This window comes from Procambarus clarkii, chromosome 20 (assembly GCF_040958095.1).
Source record: "Procambarus clarkii isolate CNS0578487 chromosome 20, FALCON_Pclarkii_2.0, whole genome shotgun sequence".
NCBI lineage: Eukaryota > Metazoa > Arthropoda > Malacostraca > Decapoda > Cambaridae > Procambarus > Procambarus clarkii.
The window spans coordinates 36,722,382-36,742,631 of record NC_091169.1 but is presented as its reverse complement, the minus strand read 5'-3'; the positions used below and the strand labels follow the sequence as shown (position 1 = coordinate 36,742,631).

Genomic DNA, 20,250 nt, shown 5'->3' with positions numbered 1-20,250 from the left:
CAAAGGCACATAATTGGTTCAGGAACTGAATTGAACTGAACTGAACTGAACTAGGAGCGTGGCCCATGAGCTAAGTTCGTTTAGCTTATCAAGTGGACAAATTGGGTTTTGGTGATTCCGTGTGTGTGTGTGTGTGTGTGTGTGTGTGTGTGTGTGTGTGTGTAGTGTGTGTTAGTGTGTGTGTGTTAGTGTGTTAGTCTTAGGCCCTTTGCTAGCTTCTCTGAGTGAGTATTGGGCAATAACTTGTAAATGTGTACAAATCCACAAGGGCCGTGACGAGGATTCGAACCTGCGTCCTTGTGGATTTGTTCATTTGATGCATCACGCAATTGTGATTTCTGTGTGTAATTGTAAATGTGTCTTTTAGAACTGCTCTCTAAACTGCTTTCTACTCTTGTAAGGACTTGTTTCAGTGTACAAATGTGGCGCCAGTCCATATACATGTTTCCTAAGGTAGGTTATGAGGTATGTTCTGCATGCATTCCGGGTAATACAATTTGGTAAATTAATAAATATTATCTTGGCATTTGAATGGATTCGGATTGTACAAGATTGCCGAATATTCTCTTGTTCGAAAATATTGAGTTTTAAATGGGTCTGTTAATAATGGTATTATTCCAATCTATTTAGTGCAACGACCCTAAACAAGATTACCTTTTTGGTCGTTATTTAAACCTTGAAACTTAACAGCAATCTTGACGCTTGCTGTTGAAGTTTCAGTCAAAACTGTTTCAGCGGACTGAAACAGTCAAAACTAACTGTTTCAGTCCGCTGGGGTATACAGTTATTGTATTCATCTTCGATTCCAGTAATTTAGTTTTTATGTTTTTTTTTGTAGAGCGTGATAGTTTCTGTAGCCAATTAGAATACGTAGTTGACTCGAGATTAGTGGCTCGGTGCGTCGTCTCGCGCTGCTGGTGCGCAGCGCGGACTCCTGTCAGTCACGACGGACAGTGGTACGCGTTTATTGGTCTCTCTCAATGTTGAATATCAGTGAGAGGTGTTTGGCGCGTGTACTATGCCTTGGTGGCAAGGACACGGCTATGCCTTGGGGGGGAAGGGCACGGCTATGCCTTGGGGGGGAAGGGCACGGCTATGCCCTGTGGGGGAAGGGCACGGCTATGCCCTGTGGGGGAAGGGCACGGCTATGCCCTGTGGGGGAAGGGCACGGCTATGCCCTGTGGGGGAAGGGCACGGCTATGCCCTGTGGGGGAAGGACACAGCTATGCCCTGGGGGGAAGGGCACGGCTATGCCCTGGGGGGAAAGGGCACGGCTATGCCCTGGGGGGAAGGGCTCTGGGGGAGGGGAGAGAACTGTGTCTTTGAGCTACAGAACTCCCCATTAAAGTCATATTGTATATTAACGACTATTTTAATGGTATTCCCCATTAATAGTGTCTGATTGTATCGTGATATATGGTACCACTTTACTTTTCATTACAACTTTTTTTCCTCTCGTCATTATAAGTCAAACTGGGTATATTCTCAGATATTGTTATAGTAAATACGAGGCAATAGCAGAAGGGTGCCATAGTGTGCCACCTCACTGGCAATAGTGCCACCAACATGCCACAATGTGTATACGTCTCCCACAATGTCTTCGACTGTCAAGTGTTATCTAATTAAGTTTTAAGACAATGGCAGAATCATCTTCACGGTGAGGATTTTTCTTTATTTTTTAAAGGCTGGATTATGAATTTGTTGAATGTTTGGTTGTTCGACTTACTATGTGAGCGATTTATTGGTTGATGTGATGTTTATTCATTACCATGACTAGGGGATTTAATCATTACTATGACTAGGGGATTTAATCATTACTAAAACTAGGGGATTTAATCATTACTATGACTAGGGGATTTAATCATTACTATGACTAGGGGATTTAATCATTACTATGACTAGGGGATTTAATGCGATGAATGAATCCCTGTGTTCGAGGTGGTGGTCATCAATGGAGGGCAGAATAAACACGACTAGTGACATCCCACACACCTTTTATTACACATGACATAGGTACAAAGTCTTCAAGAGCGACATAGAACACCGTCCACCACACACACACACACCCTGCTTGGGGGAGTCCCGGGGAATGAACCCCCCTTAAGAACTGCATATTCCACTCTCCAGGCTGCACGCACACTCACTCAACTCTCACATACGCACGACACTTGACGTACAACAACACTGAGGCAGTTCACATGGTACGAGATACAACATGGCAGGGGACTACAGATCAACCCTGGAGGGGTCAAGCGTATAGGGTTATATTAGGGGTGTATGGAGGTGGGAAGTGACGGAGGGGGAGGGGGGGGGGGCAGAGTGGGTTGTTAATGTTGTGAAGGTTTGCTCTTGAAGTCGTTGGTTGCTGTCACCCTTCGGAGGGGATGCTGTCACCCTTCTGAGGGGGTGCTGTCACCCTTCTGAGAGATGCTCCAGAAGTCTTAAACACCAAGAGTGAAAGCATCAATGTTTTGGGGAGAACTCTGAAATAAATAGGCTTCACCCGCAACATAGTGAAGGAGGCTTATTATCATGATTATAAACACACAAGGAAGCCACTACTGCCCTAGTGGTTGGGGAATTCTCAGCAATATACAGGCTCAATATTTACACTCACTCACACTCCTCCTAGTACAGTGTTTAGCTGTACACACGCACCGCAGTCACTCGAGTCGGCTTCTGCACAAGATTATATTTAACATTCATACTCGCATGTACAACTTCGCCACGATAGCTAAGAATATTATTATTAGCTGAACGTTTGATCAGCCGGAGCATTACTGATGTTGAAGAGAGAAGCACCAGCGGGTTCCTGGCCAGCCGCTGATAAGAGTGGCGCTGCGGACAAGTTGTTGTTGTTGTTTAAGATTCGCTGTCTAAGAACAAAAAGTTCCAAGCAGCACGGGCTATGGTGAGCCCGTAGTTGCTGCAGACAACAGGTGATGGAATGACTTCTGAAGCCTACATCCGCCCGCTTAGACAAGTCTCGTTCGTCTTGGAAGCGGATGACATTTTAACGGTGTCTTCTTGTAAAATGCCTAACCCAGGATTATTTTTAGTTTAAAGAATTCTCCAGTCAGAACAGCGGAACTAGGGTTATGGTAGGGTGTTTCTGCCCCCTAGGCCTATCTAGTAGGCCTTGGCTGGAGGGACAGCTGAGGTCAACACTGGACATAATTGACATCTAGTTTCTACTGTCCTAACAGTGTCAACAACAGATATATATATTATTTGTATAATGTAAATAAGTACTTCTGATTTTCTTGTGTAGTTCTAAAAATGCACAGCACGAGAGGACTGTAAGCGTCCCTGTTGCTCTCCCAGACAATTTCTTGCCGACATTTCCTGCGAAATTTCCGAGGCAAAAGGAAAATGCAATGAAGTGAGGAGCTTGGTATACAAGATGACTCAAGGGCTGGCAGCAGAGAGGATGGCCAGGGCCAAGGCCAGGATCAGGGCCAGGGCGGGGCACAAGGGGCCAGCACTACCGTGGAGATTCACCTCCACTTCCCGCTGAGTTGTGCTCAGCGAATCACTCTGCGGCTTTTCCGGTCCCACCATCGACATTTTGGGCGGCTCGGGGGTGGTGGAAGTTGTTGTAGTGGTTGTGGTTGTTGTGGTGGTGGTTGTGGTGGATTTGAATAGCACTGACGTCTGCTCGGGGATGTCGAGCACCGTGTTGTTGTGGATGAAGTAAGGCGAGGAGTACTGGGCGCGGAGCATGACCAGCCGCTGGTCCATGTGGAGCCCCTCGATGACCCGAGAGGTCTGGCTGCCGTCCTTGTACACGGCCGTCAGGGTGCCGAAGTAGGGCGCCTCGGTCTTACGAACAGTGCCGATCATCTTGACCCTGACGCCCGTGCCCGGGGGCAGGTCGTACTCCAGGAGGTCCTGGTACACGCGGTCGAGCTCGTTCTGCACGCCCCACATCAGGTCCCTCTCCTCGGACTCCGGCGGCGGGGAGACCACGTGGGCGGGCTTGCCGTTGTACGTGCCCTTGATCTGGCCCCAGTACGCCAGCTGGCGCACCACCACCTCCCTGTCCTCCACCACCCGCTGCCGCGACGGGCCCGGGTTGAGCAGCATGGCCTTGGCCAGCACGGACTCCTCGCGCGTTATGGACATGCGACTGGTGTCCAGGTTCACGGCCCGGAGGTCGTAGCGTTCAGGCTCGTCTTCAACTAGAACTTTGGCGGTGTCGACCTTCTCGACGGTGGATCCCGAGACGAAGTAGGCGCGTCTCTCCCGCGGGGCCAGGAACCCCGCCTGGGGGAAGCCGTCTTCGCCCTCCCGCACGGCCAAGAAGCGACGAGCCTCGGCGGACACAGCGTTGTGCGGCGGCGCTAAATACCGGTCCCAGTTTTCGTAGCGCACTCGCGCCGACCCGTTGATGGAGACGAGGATCTCGAAGTTGTCGTTGATGCGCAGCACGGTGGTGAGGAAGGGCACGGTGCAGGTGCCGGAGTGCATGGCCCCGGCCATCCAGGTGCTGTGCTTCTCCGCGCGGCACCACACGGTGGCCGGGTCGTCCTCCGTGACCAGCACCGCGTGCGGCGGGAGGACGGTGCCTCGGCCAGCCACCCAGCCCAGGGTGGACGACGTCTCCGTGCTGCCGCCCGCACGACGGATCTTGGCCATCTGCTGACTGGCGCCGCCCACCACCGCCACGACCACCACACACAACCTGCAACAAAAGTCAATATCAGCTAATATCCAAAAAAACACGCTGTAAACAATAAATTTAATTGATACAAGCAACAATTAACACAGTGTTAATTATTGTGTATCACTTACTGAACAGTTAACACCTTATCTTAAACAATAAATCTGTTAGGAAGTCGTATCCGACTAATCTTCATTTGTTTGAATGCACTGATGTGGTTTTAATACATTTATAAAGTTTTCCTTACTAATCTTTAACGAATATCTGCTTCAAACATAAAAAAATAAATTACCTGGTAGGGTCGTCTCTGAGAAAGCACTTAGCCAGTGGGACAACACTGTAATATGTCAGTAATAATTACAGCATTACGTAACCTGTGTCTCAAGTTCACGTGTGAACGTCACCTTAGGTCACCTTAGACCTTAAAAAGGTCTAAGGTTGGGTCCTAAGTTTAAGATCAAGGGGCGTTGTTTCGATCCATCCTGGACCATTATTCTTGACTTGTATATTGCTTTTATGTATATTGCTTATATGTATATAGCTTATATTGGCCAATTTGTATAATACATCTCGCTAAATGCATTCAAATATGTCCGTTAACGGGGTGTATTAAGTGTATAAATGAAATGCAATTTACTTTAAATTTAAGGACGGTCGAGCATCGATGTTTATAAGTTAGATCAGGCTGGCGCATGTTTGTGCTCTCACGTATACCAAGAGCACCAACACTGCATGTTTGGTGGGGACGAACTGACGTGTTCGCCCGTGAGAGCGCATTTGTTTACGAAGTGGAAAGCAGAGCGTGTGACCCAGCCCCGTGACCCCTTGGCACCTGACCTCTTGGGGTCATGCTGAGGTCAGCACACACCAACGTCAATGCCAGTTCAATTACTAAACTCTACAACAAGTCTTTATTTCGAGTAAACATCGTATAATTTTTCGCATCCTAACACAAACTACATAGTAAAACATTTTCAGGGATTTCATTACAGATTGTAACAGTTACAAGACAGGTATTTAGCACACTTACGAACTTACAAATGCAAAAGGTTACTTTCAAAAAGTTATGGGGGGGAAAGGGGGATTAGGCTTCAGCTTCTGAACCCCCGCCTTTTACCTTTCCGATGTCGTGAGTACGAGTCTATCCAAATAGATCAACGCCCCGTGGGGGTCTATCCAAATAGATCAACGCCTCGTGGGGGGTCTATCCAAATAGATCAACGCCTCGTGGGGTCTATCCAAATAGATCAACGCCTCGTGGGGGGTCTATCCAAATAGATCAACGCCTCGTGGGGGGTCTATCCAAATAGATCAACGCCTCGTGGGGTCTATCCAAATAGCTCAACGCCCCGTGGGGGTCTATCCAAATAGAGGGGCTGTGGTCAGAGAAACGGGGACTTTCCTTGCCGGCATCAACTAAATATAATGTATGTATGTGCGCTTTGCTGTCTCCTAGGCACACGAGCTGCCTTGTCCCATCTCCGGCTGACAACGGGTGGTTTGTCCCACCTTGTTGGGGCTGTGCAAGGTAGGGGGAATGGGGCAGGGAAATGGTGAAGGGGAGGCTGGGTTATAGAGGAGGGGGCTGGGTTAGGAGGGAGTAACGAAAACTTGGGAGATTGTGGGTAGTGGGACTGGTAGATAGATGGAAGGGGGGTTAGATGATGGATAAAGGGATGGGAGATTGGGGAAGTAGGCAAGTTGTAGATGGAAGAAGGGGGGGTTCTTTGCCCCCCCCCCAATAGGAAGGAGGCTATAAGAAATGTGTGGGGAAAGATGGGAAGTAGAGATACGGAACATGAAGATTTGAGCCCCAGGAATATGACGGGGTGAGAGGTGTATATGGGCGGGACGGGAGGAGAACGAGGTGGGCGGAAGGAAGAGTGGGTGGGAGGTAACGGGAAGGGGTGCAATATGCGGGTGTAGTGTGTGTGTTGCAACAAACGACCTATCAGCTGAAGCCTTCTTATTGAACGCCAGCCTTGAAAAACAGTTGTTTTGCGCGTAAGAGGATACGCCTGTCGAAGGCGGGGGAGAGAGGGAGGGGGAGGGGGAATTGAATGGAACAGAAAGAGAGCGTGTTTTTGCATAATGCGTAACTCATTACCTAAAGTCAGGTATAAACAACATGTCAATGTGTGTTTTGTCCCGTTTCTGGCCCTAGCTAAGGCACTATTAGGTCATTTTAGCCTTCAGAAATCACAGCACTTAGATGTTATTGTAACTGGCGTATCCTCTCTTGCTCGTGGAGGTTTAGTCTTGTTTCCGGCCACCTGGAGGCGCGTCCGGCCGAGGGGGCAGTGATCGTCTGGTGATGGCGGGAGGGAGAAGCCTTTTACAGGGTCACTAAGGGGCGGGTGGGTGTGGTGTGTTGTGGGGTTCGGGTTACTTCTACATATTCCTCGCCCACGCCGCCCCTTTCTCCGTCACACCCAAACCTTTAGTCTACCCCCTACTCAATCCAAACCCCCCTACTCGCCTTCACGTCCAACCCCACACCTCTTCTTACCTTTATCTTCCTCCCCCACACCGTCCCCTCCCCCTCCCCCCCCACATCTTCCCCTCCCGAAGAGTTCGCATTACACCAGCGACCGTTCTACCCCCACCAGGTTTAATGTTATGTGAACACGAGCCTAATGTTGTGATATTCGAGAACCACAAGTTATTAAAAGCCTTAATGTGTTGGTCTATTGCTTGAAGACTGGTGAAAGTGCTATTGTCATCAGGCTTCGTGCTGGAGTTGCTGTCGATATTTTGCCTTGGTATTTTATCGCGATTAAGTGATGTGATAACTGCATATTCTTCTCCCAAAGAGATGAGTAAAGATGGCAACTTTGCCATCAGTTGTTCTTTTAGATTTAGCTACTCAGAACGAAGTGTCCATGTAGCACGGGCTATGGCGATCCCGTAATTTGCTATCATCCACAGTCTTCTCTTACACCACGAGGCACAAAGCTCAGCTGCTGCGTTTGACTTTCTCATCCGAAGCCTCTTCACCCCTCTCGCCCCCGTCCCCGCTTGCCTCTTCTCGTTTTCTCTCTCTTTCTTCAACATTTTTGTAAATAGAGAGACGGAGACGGGGAGGGAGTTGCCGAAATCGCTTCCCAACCGTCTCCTCTCCTCCAGTTGTTGATCTGTCACCCTCCAATCCTATCTGATCCTTCCCTTCCCTTCTCTTCCCTTCTTCCCTGACTTTTATCCAGTCCTCTCTCTCTGCTGCCTGGTTCTTCTTCTTTGTTTTTGTTTTCTCGCCCATACACTAAACTGGAATGAATAATATATGCCATTAATGGAAGCATGGTTCATCTATCAAGAGTCGTGAGGGGTTGTTGGGGCCTGTGTCGTGACCCGTGGTGACCTCGGCACGGCTGCCTGGTCGGGAACACCACCTTAGCTCTTGCTCTCTCTCGCTCTTGCTCTCTCTTGCTCTCGCTCTCTCTTGCTCTCTCTCGCTCTCTCTCGCTCTCTCTCGCTCTTGCTCTCGCTCTCTCTCGCTCTTGCTCTCGCTCTCTCTCTCTGTACTCTCCAGCTTCTGCGTGTCTCAAATCTCCCCCTAGACTGTTGTAGGTAAAGCGTGGCTCTTGGCCCTCTGAACCTCTTATAACCTGCTGTAGACTCCTCCCCTTATGCTGACTTATGGTAAGGCTTCCCCGTGGGGATGGATGTGATTTAGGTTGTATCCATGACGAGGCTCCACACACAAGCCTCTCTAGACGACAAAACACGACGCTCCTCCGTCGTGTAGACGGGTTGTCGTGTAGACGGGTTGTCGTGTAGACGGGTCGTCGTGTAGACGGGTCGTCGTGTAGACGGGTCGTCGTGTAGACGGGTCGTCGTGTAGACGGGTTGTCGTGTAGACGGGTTGTCGTGTAGACGGGTCGTCGTGTAGACGGGTCGTCGTGTGGACGGGTCGTCGTGTGGACGGGTCGTCGTGTAGACGGGTCGTCGTGTGGACGGGTCGTCGTGTGGACGGGTCGTCGTGTGGACGGGTCGTCGTGTGGACGGGTCGTCGTGTAGACGGGTCGTCGTGTTTATTGCCTTCCCCGCTTGGCGGGAGAGCAGAGGGTCTAATACATGCGAGAAACGTTCACTAGCCTACGACATCGCTACTCTTTTTCTACGTAAACTCGATCCAACCTAACCTATCACGGTTAGCAAAATGATCAGTCGAGCAAAATGCGAGGAAAGTGTTGTTCTCTGGTATCCACACTCGGGGCCTGGCTCGGTTTTAGATTCTGTTGAAGTTGGCGAGAATTGAGGTCCCTTCAGTACCTCTCGTGGTGTCCACTTGAGGCGACGCCAACGGCCCCCCCCCCCCTGTTGCAACGCCAACGGCCCCCCTGTTGCAACGCCAACGGCCCCCCTGTTGCGACGCCAACGGCCCCACTTGGAACGCCAACGTCCCCAGTTCCATTGTTAATCACCTTTGCTACTAACATTTGGCAACTTAACGAAAGCACAGCAGGTAGTTCAGTAGATTATCCATCAATTGACTGATAAAGATTAAGCCACCCAAGAGGTGGCACGGGCATGAATAGCCCGTAAATTATCCATCTACGCGAGACGCAGCTGGATTTGGGCAGTGATGTGTGGCCTCCTGGCCGGGTATAATCCCGGGTCACCGGATATAACGCGGCCTTACCCGGAGACGGTGTCACGAGGGGGTCACGACCCTGGGTTCCCATGGGAAAATCTTGCTGGCCAGAGACGTAAGCCTTCTTGGCTTCCTCTGGGCACTCGAGGTGTATTTTGAGAGCTGTCTTACCGTTTGATCCGTCAAATGGAAGGCGATACGTCACCCCTTCCTGTCCCCAGTCACCCCCCCTTCTGTCCCTAGTCACCCCCTCTGTCCGCCCCCACCGTCCCCCCTTCTCCCTCGGCCTCCCATCACCTACCCCTCATCGAGGTGATGATGGGGGGGGAGGTGATGTCCATCTCCCTACAATAAAGCTGAACTATGTAAATACAAATTACAATAACCAAATGTTGTTTCATTACCATATGCGATACGTGCTCGAGGTGCTCATTATCTCTCGGTTAGCGGCTTCCATGACTAAATATTTGGATATAAGAGTATCGTAGATTAATGCAACTTGAAACCGCTGGCTTCATAAACCTATCGTCGTTGCTTTTCTCTACTGCCTAAATAAAAAAGGGCCTATTTGTTGCGTATAGTTGCGTAACGCTAAGGATTAATACTAATTTATGTGTTATTATTATTTTTATTATTATTGTTAGTATTATTATTTGAACCCAACCTAGACATCTGAAAATAAATGTAGTGTAGGTTGGGTGTTTTTTTTTTTAACCACGTTATTGTTCCTTTGTCACAAGGAACGTGTTACAATGGTTACTTAGTGGATACAGGTAAGGTAAAAGTGTGAGGAAGAGCCAAGAAAGTATGACTAGACAGTATAGTACAAGAAGCTGGGTACGAGGACTGGGATGAAGGAATGGTGACCAAGCACATGGACCTACTAAGGTACAAGGCCTTCGCTGTAACGACTGTAGAGGGTACAGTGACTGTGTATTACATAAGGCCACTAATTACAGGCGGCGCTTGGGCCATGTTGACAGGCGTCCAGCTTGGAACTGCTCTCACTTGTGTATGCAAGGAACTCCTGGACGTCCGAGGCGCTCTACCTGGCAACTCTAATAATAGACGACTTGAGTGGAGGAACTCCGTATACCCGTTACTGAGACGTCGCGGGAACCTGAGTGGCGAGACCGGAGCTGCGACTTCCTGAGAGACTCCTCAGTATAAGAGAAACTTTAAACCTCTTGGTCCAGTAGGCGAGTCGGGTCTGAGACCTGAGAACAGTCTCTCTCACTCTGACCTACCTTATTGTTAGTCAGTAAACAAACCCATCCTTAATCCAACTCCACCCTAAACTTATCCCAACTCCACCCTAACCTAACCCAACCCTGCACAACCAAACGAAAGTGATAAAATGTTGTTTTTTGCATGTGGTATTCACGAGTTGTGACGTCACTGACGTCATAATGTTCATGTCGGTACAGGTTTTGGACCCTACTGGAGGAGGCTGGCCTTGGAGGTTACGAAGGGGTCAAAACAAGGCCTTGTCGACCCTATGGCAGCTGGTTTTAAGTTCGGTTACCCTATCATCACGGTATATTGGCTGGGATATTCCACCAGGTAGAAGATGGGTTCTGGTCAGCCGTCTGACAGCGAGCAGCGGCGTCTAACAGCCTGCTTGACCAGACCAACACGAGGCTTCGTTTTGAGACCGGGCCGCGGGGGACATTGACCCTCGAAACCACCTCAAAATAATATAAATGAAATTGCAAATTATTATCATACCCATCTTTATTTTCCTATTTATTTATTCGTTTGAAGATAATATCAACTTGATGAAAATTAGTGTTTATAATGGGTTGAACACTCTTCAAGACCCAGAACTTTGCTCACATCTGTTAGTGGCGGTGGTCCGACTGTCTTGACGGTTCCTCGGTCGCCCTGGAATCGAACCTGCCTTCTGGGTGACGGTATGTAGAAAGTATACTTGGGGAGTAGAAGAACTCCCAGAACCCCATCAAGCAGGTATGTAAGAGGGTGTGGGTGGAAAAGATGCGAGGGAGGGAAGAGTGTATATGTGTGTGGTGGGTGGAAGAGCGGGTGTGTGTGAGTGTGTGTGTGTGTGTGTGTGTGAGTGTGAGTGTGTGTGGAGACAAAGGTGAGCTTGTTGCCTGATGGTTCTTGAGGAGGTCGGGGTTAAGAGGATGCTGCGAGATCCTGCAGATGCCACGGGCCTCCACCCAACACCTGTTATTATTCACCCAACACCAATCCTACGCCCACACCTCCGCTTCTATGGCTCCTCGTGTACGCTGGCTGCTGCATCCGGCTCCTATCTTAATACTCATTGATTTTCCCTAAACGTAATTATCTTGAGCAGCGTTCAGTTAATCAGATTAGACAGGAGAAGTGTTGCAACATCAGTGTACATGATTGAGAGCATTCTTGGGCGTGTTGCGAGGCCCTCGAGTGGCACCCTCGAGGTACTGGACGTCGGCATCGGCGGTCGGTCCGTGCCACACTGTCGGTAATATTGATGTAGAGTTGAGCGCGCGGTGACCACTATCAATGGCACCTTTGTACGCCATCGCGGGTCGGGGGGGGGGGGAGCGTAGATCTTTCACAGACACGATACAAAGGAGAATCACTCACCCCTGGTGTGTGTGTGTGTGTGTGTGTGTGTGTGTGTGTGTGTGTGTGTGTGTGTGTGTGTGTGTGTGTGTGTGTGTGTGTGTTTTACAAAAGCTTTGGATGAGAGGCGAGTTGGGGGGTGGGGGGATGTCTCTTGAGATATGAGTGTCGAGAGTGACCTCTGCAACCCCCCTCGCCCCTCCCCCCCCCCTTCCACTGTAACTGTATCTTAGCTGTACCACCTAAGGTTCTCTTCTGAATATTCTCTGTTTTATCACCCCCCCCCCCTTCCCCTGTTGGACTTCAAGACGAAGTGTAGGCCCAAGATGCTATCTGCTAAATATATATTCTTTTTGTCGAGGTCGACAGCGGCCACACACCGACAGGCGGGACAGGAGAGTCGAGATTGCACTCGGGAGGTGACAAACAGCTCCTGTCCCCCGTCATTCTGCTCTGTGCCTAACAATTATTTAATACACTGGTTCCCTCGTCTAGGACTGGCAAATACCTTAGATTTTCTCTCAAACTCCGGGTGTTGTATACATGTTCTGGAATATCACTCGGGGAGAATTATTTCGTATTAAATAGAGCTGGCGGCTTGGGCGTCAATTGTGGAGGGAGTTGAACGGCTGGGAATGGAGGGGGGAGGGGAGGGGGGCACCTGTGTTGCCAAGGCTTATCGGTGCCATAGCTGCCACCCCTCCCACCAGCCTCCCCTCCCACCAACCTCCCTCCCACCCCTCGCCTCCCACCAGCCTCCCCTCCCACCAGCCTCCCCTCCCACCAGCCTCCCCTCCCACCAGCCTCCCCTCCCACCAACCTCCCCTCCCACCAACCTCCCCTCCCACCAACCTCCCTCCCACCCCTCGCCCCGATGCTATTGTTCCCGTAGGACTAACCTAGAATACAGAACAACAGTCTAAGTTACAGCGGGCGTAGTGGGTTTGTCAGAGACGAGCTGCTAGTTGATAACTCGTGGCCAGGGGCCTCAAGCAGTTCTCCTGTACCAGAATGTGTTCAGTTTTTGTACCACTGACCAGTAAATTCCCCCCCCCCCCTTACCGGGGGATAAAGTTGCCCCTCCGAAACAAAAAATTCACACCAGCGTGAAAAGAATTAGACACTCGAGAACAAAATTTAATTTCAGTAGGAAAAAAATCGGCTATCGGGTGAAAATTTGAAATTGGACCGTGGGATTTAATTTGTGTTTAGCGTATTAGTGAGGCGGTAATGGCCTTACTGGTTTAAGCGCAGGGGGAATGTTATTAGTGTTTACAACACTGCTGCCGTAGCAGCCAGCGGGGCCAGATTCACGAAGCAGTTACGCAAGCACTTACGAACCTATACATCTTTCCTCTATCTTCGACGCCTTTGGTTACATTTATTCAACAGCTTACAAGCATGAAAACTTCCCAATCAACTGTTGTTAGTGTTATAAACAGCCTCCTGGTGCTTCGGAGCTCATTAACTGTTTAATAACTGTAAACAAAGCTGCCAAAGGTTGAGAAAAGATGGACAGGTTCGTAAGTGCTTGCGTAACTGCTTCATGAATCTGCCCCCAGCAATCCCAGCCTCAGGTAAGAGTAACCCCTCCCCCCCACATTACAAGAGGACAACAGCAAGGGTTCTCTCTCTGGGAAGCTGGACTTGGCAATGTTTTTACAGGACTTGTACTGTTGTAAGCCCTGCTTAACACAGAAGGGGCCCCTGCTTAACACAGAAGGGGCCCCTGCTTAACACAGAAGGGGCCCCTGCTTAACACAGAAGGGGCCCCTGCTTAACACAGAAGGGGCCCCTGCTTAACACAGAAGGGGCCCCTGCTTAACACAGAAGGGGCCCCTGCTTAACACAGAAGGGGCCCCTGCTTAACACAGAAGGGGCCCCTGCTTAACACAGAAGGGGCCCCTGCTTAACACAGAAGGGGCCCCTGCTTAACACAGAAGGGGCCCCTGCTTACGCGCATTTTCTTATCTTGCCGGCGTTGGAAATTGCGTTGGCGGTAACGTCATGCCTCCCCACCCCGCGACGTTGCCCCCCTCCCCTCCACCCCCTTCATGAGGCAGACACCCCCCCTCCCCCACGACGCTGATTCTCCCCCCCCCCTTTCTGCTTCCTGTTTCGCTGACCACTCATCTGTGTCACTGACCCCTTCCCCCCCCCCACCCCACATGCATCGTTGATCACCCCCCCCCCCCCCAGCGTGGCTGACCCCCAGCGTGGCTGACCCCCTACCTTACTCTCCACCCTTAATATCCACCTCCCTCCACTGCTCAGCAGAAAGTCTTGACCTTTAATTTCACGGTTAATTTGGTCCATCTGACTGAAGGGTTTTGTAAGACCCTTTTTTATAGAAGTGGATTGTATTTATGCGTGTGCGTGCGTGCGTGCGTGCGTGCGTGCGTGCAGGTAGTGTTCTTGCCTATAAGTGACTACAGGGAAACGAGGTCTAGCTCCTTATGCCCCGCCCCTTTGTACTCACCTAGTGGGCTTGCGGGGGTTGAGCTCTGGCTCTTTGGTCCCGCCTCTCAACTGTCAATCAACTGGTGTACGTGCGTGCGTGCGTGCGTGCGTGCAGGTAGTGTTCTTGCCTATAAGTGACTACAGGGAAACGAGGTCTAGCTCCTTATGCCCCGCCCCTTTGTACTCACCTAGTGGGCTTGCGGGGGTTGAGCTCTGGCTCTTTGGTCCCGCCTCTCAACTGTCAATCAACTGGTGTACAGATTCCTGAGCCTACTGGGCTCTATCATATCTACACTTGAAACTGTGTATGGAGTCTGCCTCCACCACATCACTGCCTAATGCATTCCATCTGTTAACTACTATGACACTGAAAAAGTTCTTTCTAACGTCCCTGTGGCTCATTTGGGTACTCATTTTCTACCTGTGTTCTCTTGTTCGCGTACCACCCGTGTGCTAGAGGTCATTAAAACAAAAAGTTTTCCCTAGGGTGGTTCTCTGAGGCAGTTTAGGGTAAGGCATCCAGGCAGTGTAGGCCCTTTGCTAATAAAATATAAAGTAACTTCCTCGGGTCTATAGGCCTAATTTAAATGAAAAGGGTATTTTGTGTGTGTATATTTACAATTGAGTTTGCACACTACTATGCAGGCGATGAGTCACAATAACGTGGCTGAAGTATGTTGACCAGACCACACACTAGAAGTTGAAGTTGCACACTACTACATTACTTGTACTCGTATCTCTAAACCAACTCCATTGAAAACAGGTTGAAAATTGCTGTAATTCATTTTCAGTCTCTTGATAAGATGGACTGGGACCCCGTGCCCATCCCCGTCTCTTCCTGGTGTAGACAAACCTCCCGATAACACCGACTCCAAGACTCTTATCCCCAAGTTTATTCCTCTCCTTCAGAGGACGAATCTTTTTTCAAAGTGAGAATTTTCTAGGTGATCTCTTATCTGTCGCTGCCACACACGTTCTCCCTTCTCTCCTCTCCCTTCTCTATTCCATTCTCGCTACCCCTCTGTAATCCCATCGCTCAACCCTCCTCCACCCCATTCCATCTCTTTCCCCCCTTTCCCTCAAATCCCTTTCCGTTTCCCAGATGGAGAAATCACACACATTCAAAGCACTGGTACAAGGAACAATGATTTGTTTTGGTCACACGCTATATATATGGCCAGTACAGAACAGGGTGACGTTTATGAGTTATTCATGCCCGTGCCACCTCTTGGATGGCTTAATCCCAATCCTTCAATCATTGTGACGTGACAATCTCAATCTCTGTACACACTTTCCAACTCTGCAATCCCTCCAGCCTTAAATGGGGGGGGGATGACTTAACAATATTCCGTACAAAATAAAATGGGCTTTCAAGAGTTACCACCACTGGTGTGACATCACCATGTTTTGAAGGATCTCATTATCCACTCATATCATAATCCTGTCTGCTTTGTAGACGATGAGTCACAATAAAGTGGCTGAAGTATGTTGACCTGACCACACACTAGAAGGTGAAGGGACGACGACGTTTCGGTCCGTCCAGGACCATTCTCAAGTCGATTGTCTACAATCGACTTGAGAATGGTCCTGGACGGACCGAAACGTCGTCGTCCCTTCACCTTCTAGTGTGTGGTCTGGTCAACCTGTCTGCTTTGTTTACTTGTGATCTCTGAACATTATTCCAGGATCTTGGTCACTAATTTCTTTGACGATGTCTGTCTGTCTTTACTCTTTTTAAGGTTTCATTTTTCCCGTTCCAAAGTCATCGGAAATTGTCACTGTTGAATGTCTACTATTTTTTTCCGTTCCTCTTCCCTCATACTCCTGTCCCGTTTCATCCACATCTCCTTCCTTCTTTTTCCCCGCCTGCCTAGTCCATTTATCCCCAGGCTTTTACCCCTCCACACCTGGTCCCATCCCAAATCCTTATCCCTTCCAAGTGCTATATAGTCGTCATGGCTTCCCTTCCCTTCCCTTCCCTTCCCTCTCCTCTCTACAATTTTCCCTCTATTTCCCTTCTCTCTCTCTCTCTCTCTGCTCCTCTCTTCCATAACCCCGCGAACTCTTTGGCCAGCCAGTTAAGCCCCAACAGTATACAGCTTACCTCCAGCAAAAATGGTTGAGTATAGATGAAACCATTTGGTCTTTATATCTATAGTCTCCAGGAGTATTGGAATGTGTTGAACTGGGGGGGGGATAGGGGGGCTAAGTTGATCCCTGGTACTGCATGGGAGGGGGGGAGGTGCGCGACAGGATAGATTGTTGAGAGATTGTACCTGCTGTTTGCGGGAATTGAGTGCGCGTGCGTGCTCGCACTTGTAGTATTTGTAACCATATGTTGTTATGCATATCGCTTAATTTGAGCTCTATTGGATTCTGGAGTGAGTGTACTCACCTGGTTGTGCTTGCGGGGGTTGAGCTTGGGTTCTTTGGTCCCGCCTCTCAACCGTCAATCTACTGGTGTACAGATTCCTGAATGCAAATGAATGTGTGATTCCTTAAAATACAAAGGAACGGGCTAATCATGCCCGTGCCACCTCTTGGGTGGCTTGCCCGTGCCACCTCTTGGCACACGCACCCAGTGTGGGTGCGTGCGTGTCCATGCAGGAGGAGGAGGGGAGGGGTGTGCTCGCCTAGTTGTGCCTGCAAGACCCGCACGGTCACGAAAATAGCCCAAGGACCTGAATCCAGCATTCAAAATTCAAGCAGCAGCGACCCAACAGAACTGTCGGTGGTTGACGAGGCAAGGTTTAGTGTGTGGTCAATAAAGTGCCGCCGGGAGGTGGTAGGGGGGAGGAATTAAGAGAACTTTGGGAGGGGGGGTTGCTGTGTTGGTGAGTGTGTGGGGGGGTGCTCAGGGCGTGTCCACCTAGTCTGAGCTCTTGAGACCTATGCGTACTGAGCCTCCTCCCCCCCCCCCCCCCCTGGACTCGCTAAGAGGATTACATCTGCCAGAGACTTGCGTTAGACCTCCGCCCGGGTGTGCAAGATCTCCACTGACAAAGTCCTGTGAGCGGGAGAGATGATGAAACAAAGGAGTAATAGTGACGTTGTTGCAGTTAGTGGATGTCTCTCCTCCCCTGTGGTTATCCCCCTGGTCACTCTGTCTACCCCTGACACACCTGCCACGCGGTGGGACACGGAGAACAGAGGACACTCCAGTTCTTTTGCCGGGAGACTTCCCCTCTGGCCCAAAACACTATGATCTTGTAACCTGCAGTTATCTAGCCGGGAGGGACGAGTCATGGTGATGCAATCCGTGAGAGGCTCCAGTGTCGGAGTGTGTGTGTGTGTGTGTGCCTGGATTGTTCCTGGGAGAGTTGTTCTTGTTTAAGATTCGCTACTTGGAACAAAAAGTTCCAAGTAGCACGGGCTATGGTGAGCCCGTAGTGGACTTGCCTGGCACAGGAGCGGGGCAAGTCGCACGGGCTATGGTGAGCCCGTAGTGGACTTGCCTGGCACAGGAGCGGGGCAAGTAGCACGGGCTATGGTGAGCCCGTAGTGGACTTGCCTGGCACAGGAGCGGGGCAAGTAGCACGGGCTATGGTGAGCCCGTAGTGGACTTGCCTGGCACAGGATGGGACTGTGCAGGCCTGGGAGGGGGTTCTGGGGGCGCTTCTACTCCCCAAAGCCAGGCTTAACTTGAGACGTCGTCGTCCCTTCACCTTCTAGTGTGTGGTCTGGTCAACTTAACTTGAGAGTTTGGTCCACCAGGCTGTTGCTTGGAGCGGCCCACAGGCCCACATATCCACTACGCCTCGGTTGGACCGTCACTTATTGCAGGAAACTCATTTTTTTTCCTTGAAGTCCACTTCAAGAAATTCACTTCAGGAAAGATAGTTCCTGCAATATTTCTTTCAGTTGCTGGAAGACTGTCTTAAAGATGTCTAGAAGAAGGAAAGAAGAAAGTTGCAAGAGCTAAAGAACTACCTACAGGATAAGACAATATCAGTGGCAGATGCAGCCAAAACTCTTCCTTATTCAACTCTAATAGTACTGCTTGATTACGTGCTTGCTAATTCTAATTACTAATTTATTAATAGAAGTACTAATTCCCAAAATTAAGACGTTGGTTCGGCCTGGACTGAAACGGGCTGGATAGATATATATATATTATATATATTTTATGTATAATAAATATAGATTAGAGTGCCGGACCAACCGGGCTGTGGTGGGTATGTGGGCCTGCGGGCCGCTCCAAGCAACAGCCTGGTGGACCAAACTCTCACAAGTCAAGCCTGGCCTCGGGCCGGGCTTGGGGAGTAGAAGAACTCCCAGAACCCCATCAACCAGGTATATATAATATATATATATATATAATATAATATAATATTTATATATATTATACTGCAAGACGGAAAAAATCATGAAGTGTTGCATATGTGTGTTTACATGAGAGTATGTGATTGCCTTGATTTGGTGTGTGTGTGTGGGGGGGGGGAGATAAAAAATGAGAGGAGTAATGAATGCCGGCGGCGGTGATGGCACTGGTGCCAGGCCAGCGACATCATTACCAGCTGTGAACGGCGCCCTGTTTTCCCGGCAACTGATCCAATTTGTCTGTTTTCGGAGGTGTGGGACAACAGGAGCGGGCAAACAGGGCACTCCCTCCTCTCTCGGTTTTTCTCCTGCTCCCTTTCTTTCGTCCTTTTTTTTTTCTCTCTCTCTACTTTATCATTCCTATCTTTACTTCTTGCCTTATTGAGTAATTTAGGAGAGTTATGCGGACACGTCCAATAGTAATGAGAGAAGCACATTGAATAATCTTCAACCCGTTGGCTGACTGTCTGTTATTCATTATATAAAAGATATATAATTATGCCAGTGAAAAATGGTTAAAATGCCCCCCATTCTTTTGTGTTCTAATCAGTCCAGAGTTTACTGATAAAAAGTTATTGAGGATTATTTTATTTTATTTTTTAGCCGGAGGGAATATATATTGTGGATGATGTTGAGGCAATTTCCAGAGGATGTGCTTAGAGTAATGATTTGATTGATGAAGATTAAGCCACCCAAAAGGTGGCACGGGCATGAATAGCCCGTAAGTGGTGGCCCTTTTGAGCCATTACCAGTATCAATAGCTGATACTGGAGATCTGTGGAGGTGCGACTGCACCCTGCGTGACGGGAGATGTCTCCCGTTGGACATATTCAGAGTAATGCAGTTTGGTGGGGTTTTATTGGTGTCGGTGATGTTGGCCAGTGGTATGAGGGGTTATATGGGAGGGGGCGTGAGTAGTGAGGGTGTAGGGAGCTGCCACGGGTGATATGCCACGGGAGACATCTCCCGTCACGCAGGGTGCAGTTGCACCTCCACAGATCTCCAGTATCATCTATTGACACTGGTGATGGCTCAAAAGGGCCACCACATACGAGCTATTCATGCCCGTGCCACCTTTTGGGTGGCTTCATCTTCATCAATCAATCGGGTGATATATGGGGGACTTGAGGACATTTTGGGAAATATGAATACGTTTGGGAAGCAGAATGGAAGACAATTAAGGTTTTGTGGCGGAAGATGATGGCTTGGTTGAAAGGTATGGGTTAGGGGGAGAGACCTGGGTACACACATAGATTGACAGTTGGGAGGAGGGATCAAAGAGCCAAAGCTCAACTCCCCCGTAACTATGTGACAACATGGGTTAGATGTTGGGCATGGTTTTGTGTGTGTGTGTGTGTGTGTGTGTGTGTGTTGGGGGGGGGGGGTGATAATGGCTGTGGTTGCTGATGGTCAAACAAGCCAGCCTTCCGCTGACTCATGGTGGACCAGCCGCACCTTACTCTCCTGGTATTGATTCACCAACATTCTTCCTCATCTTTCAGCTGGAGACGAACGACGGAGCGCATCGCACCGTCGTCCCCGGCTCCGTGTGGACCCACTATCCTCGGCTTGTACGCATCTTAAATAACAACGCACCTCGCAAATGCCCAAAATATGTTGACCAGTTCCATGTTGTCAG

At 49.6% G+C, this 20,250-nt stretch overlaps 2 protein-coding genes across 4 annotated transcripts in view; one reads left to right on the top strand and one right to left on the bottom strand.

The window, feature by feature from the left end:
• Miga (mitoguardin) overlaps nt 1–20,250 on the top strand; it is a 305,305-nt gene that overhangs the window by 103,881 nt on the left and 181,174 nt on the right. The gene's annotated exons all lie outside the window — the stretch shown is intronic.
• On the bottom strand, nt 1,978–4,720 carry LOC123755333 (protein unzipped). Its single transcript, XM_069327876.1, has one exon. It carries the CDS (start codon nt 4,636–4,638, stop codon nt 3,409–3,411), a length of 1,230 nt encoding a protein of 409 aa, XP_069183977.1. The 5' UTR covers nt 4,639–4,720; the 3' UTR covers nt 1,978–3,408.

Coding starts and splice junctions, on each gene's coding strand:
- LOC123755333 (XM_069327876.1), bottom strand. CDS start 4,638: ATGGCCAAGATCCGTCGTGCGGGCGGCAGCACGGAGACGTCGTCCACC.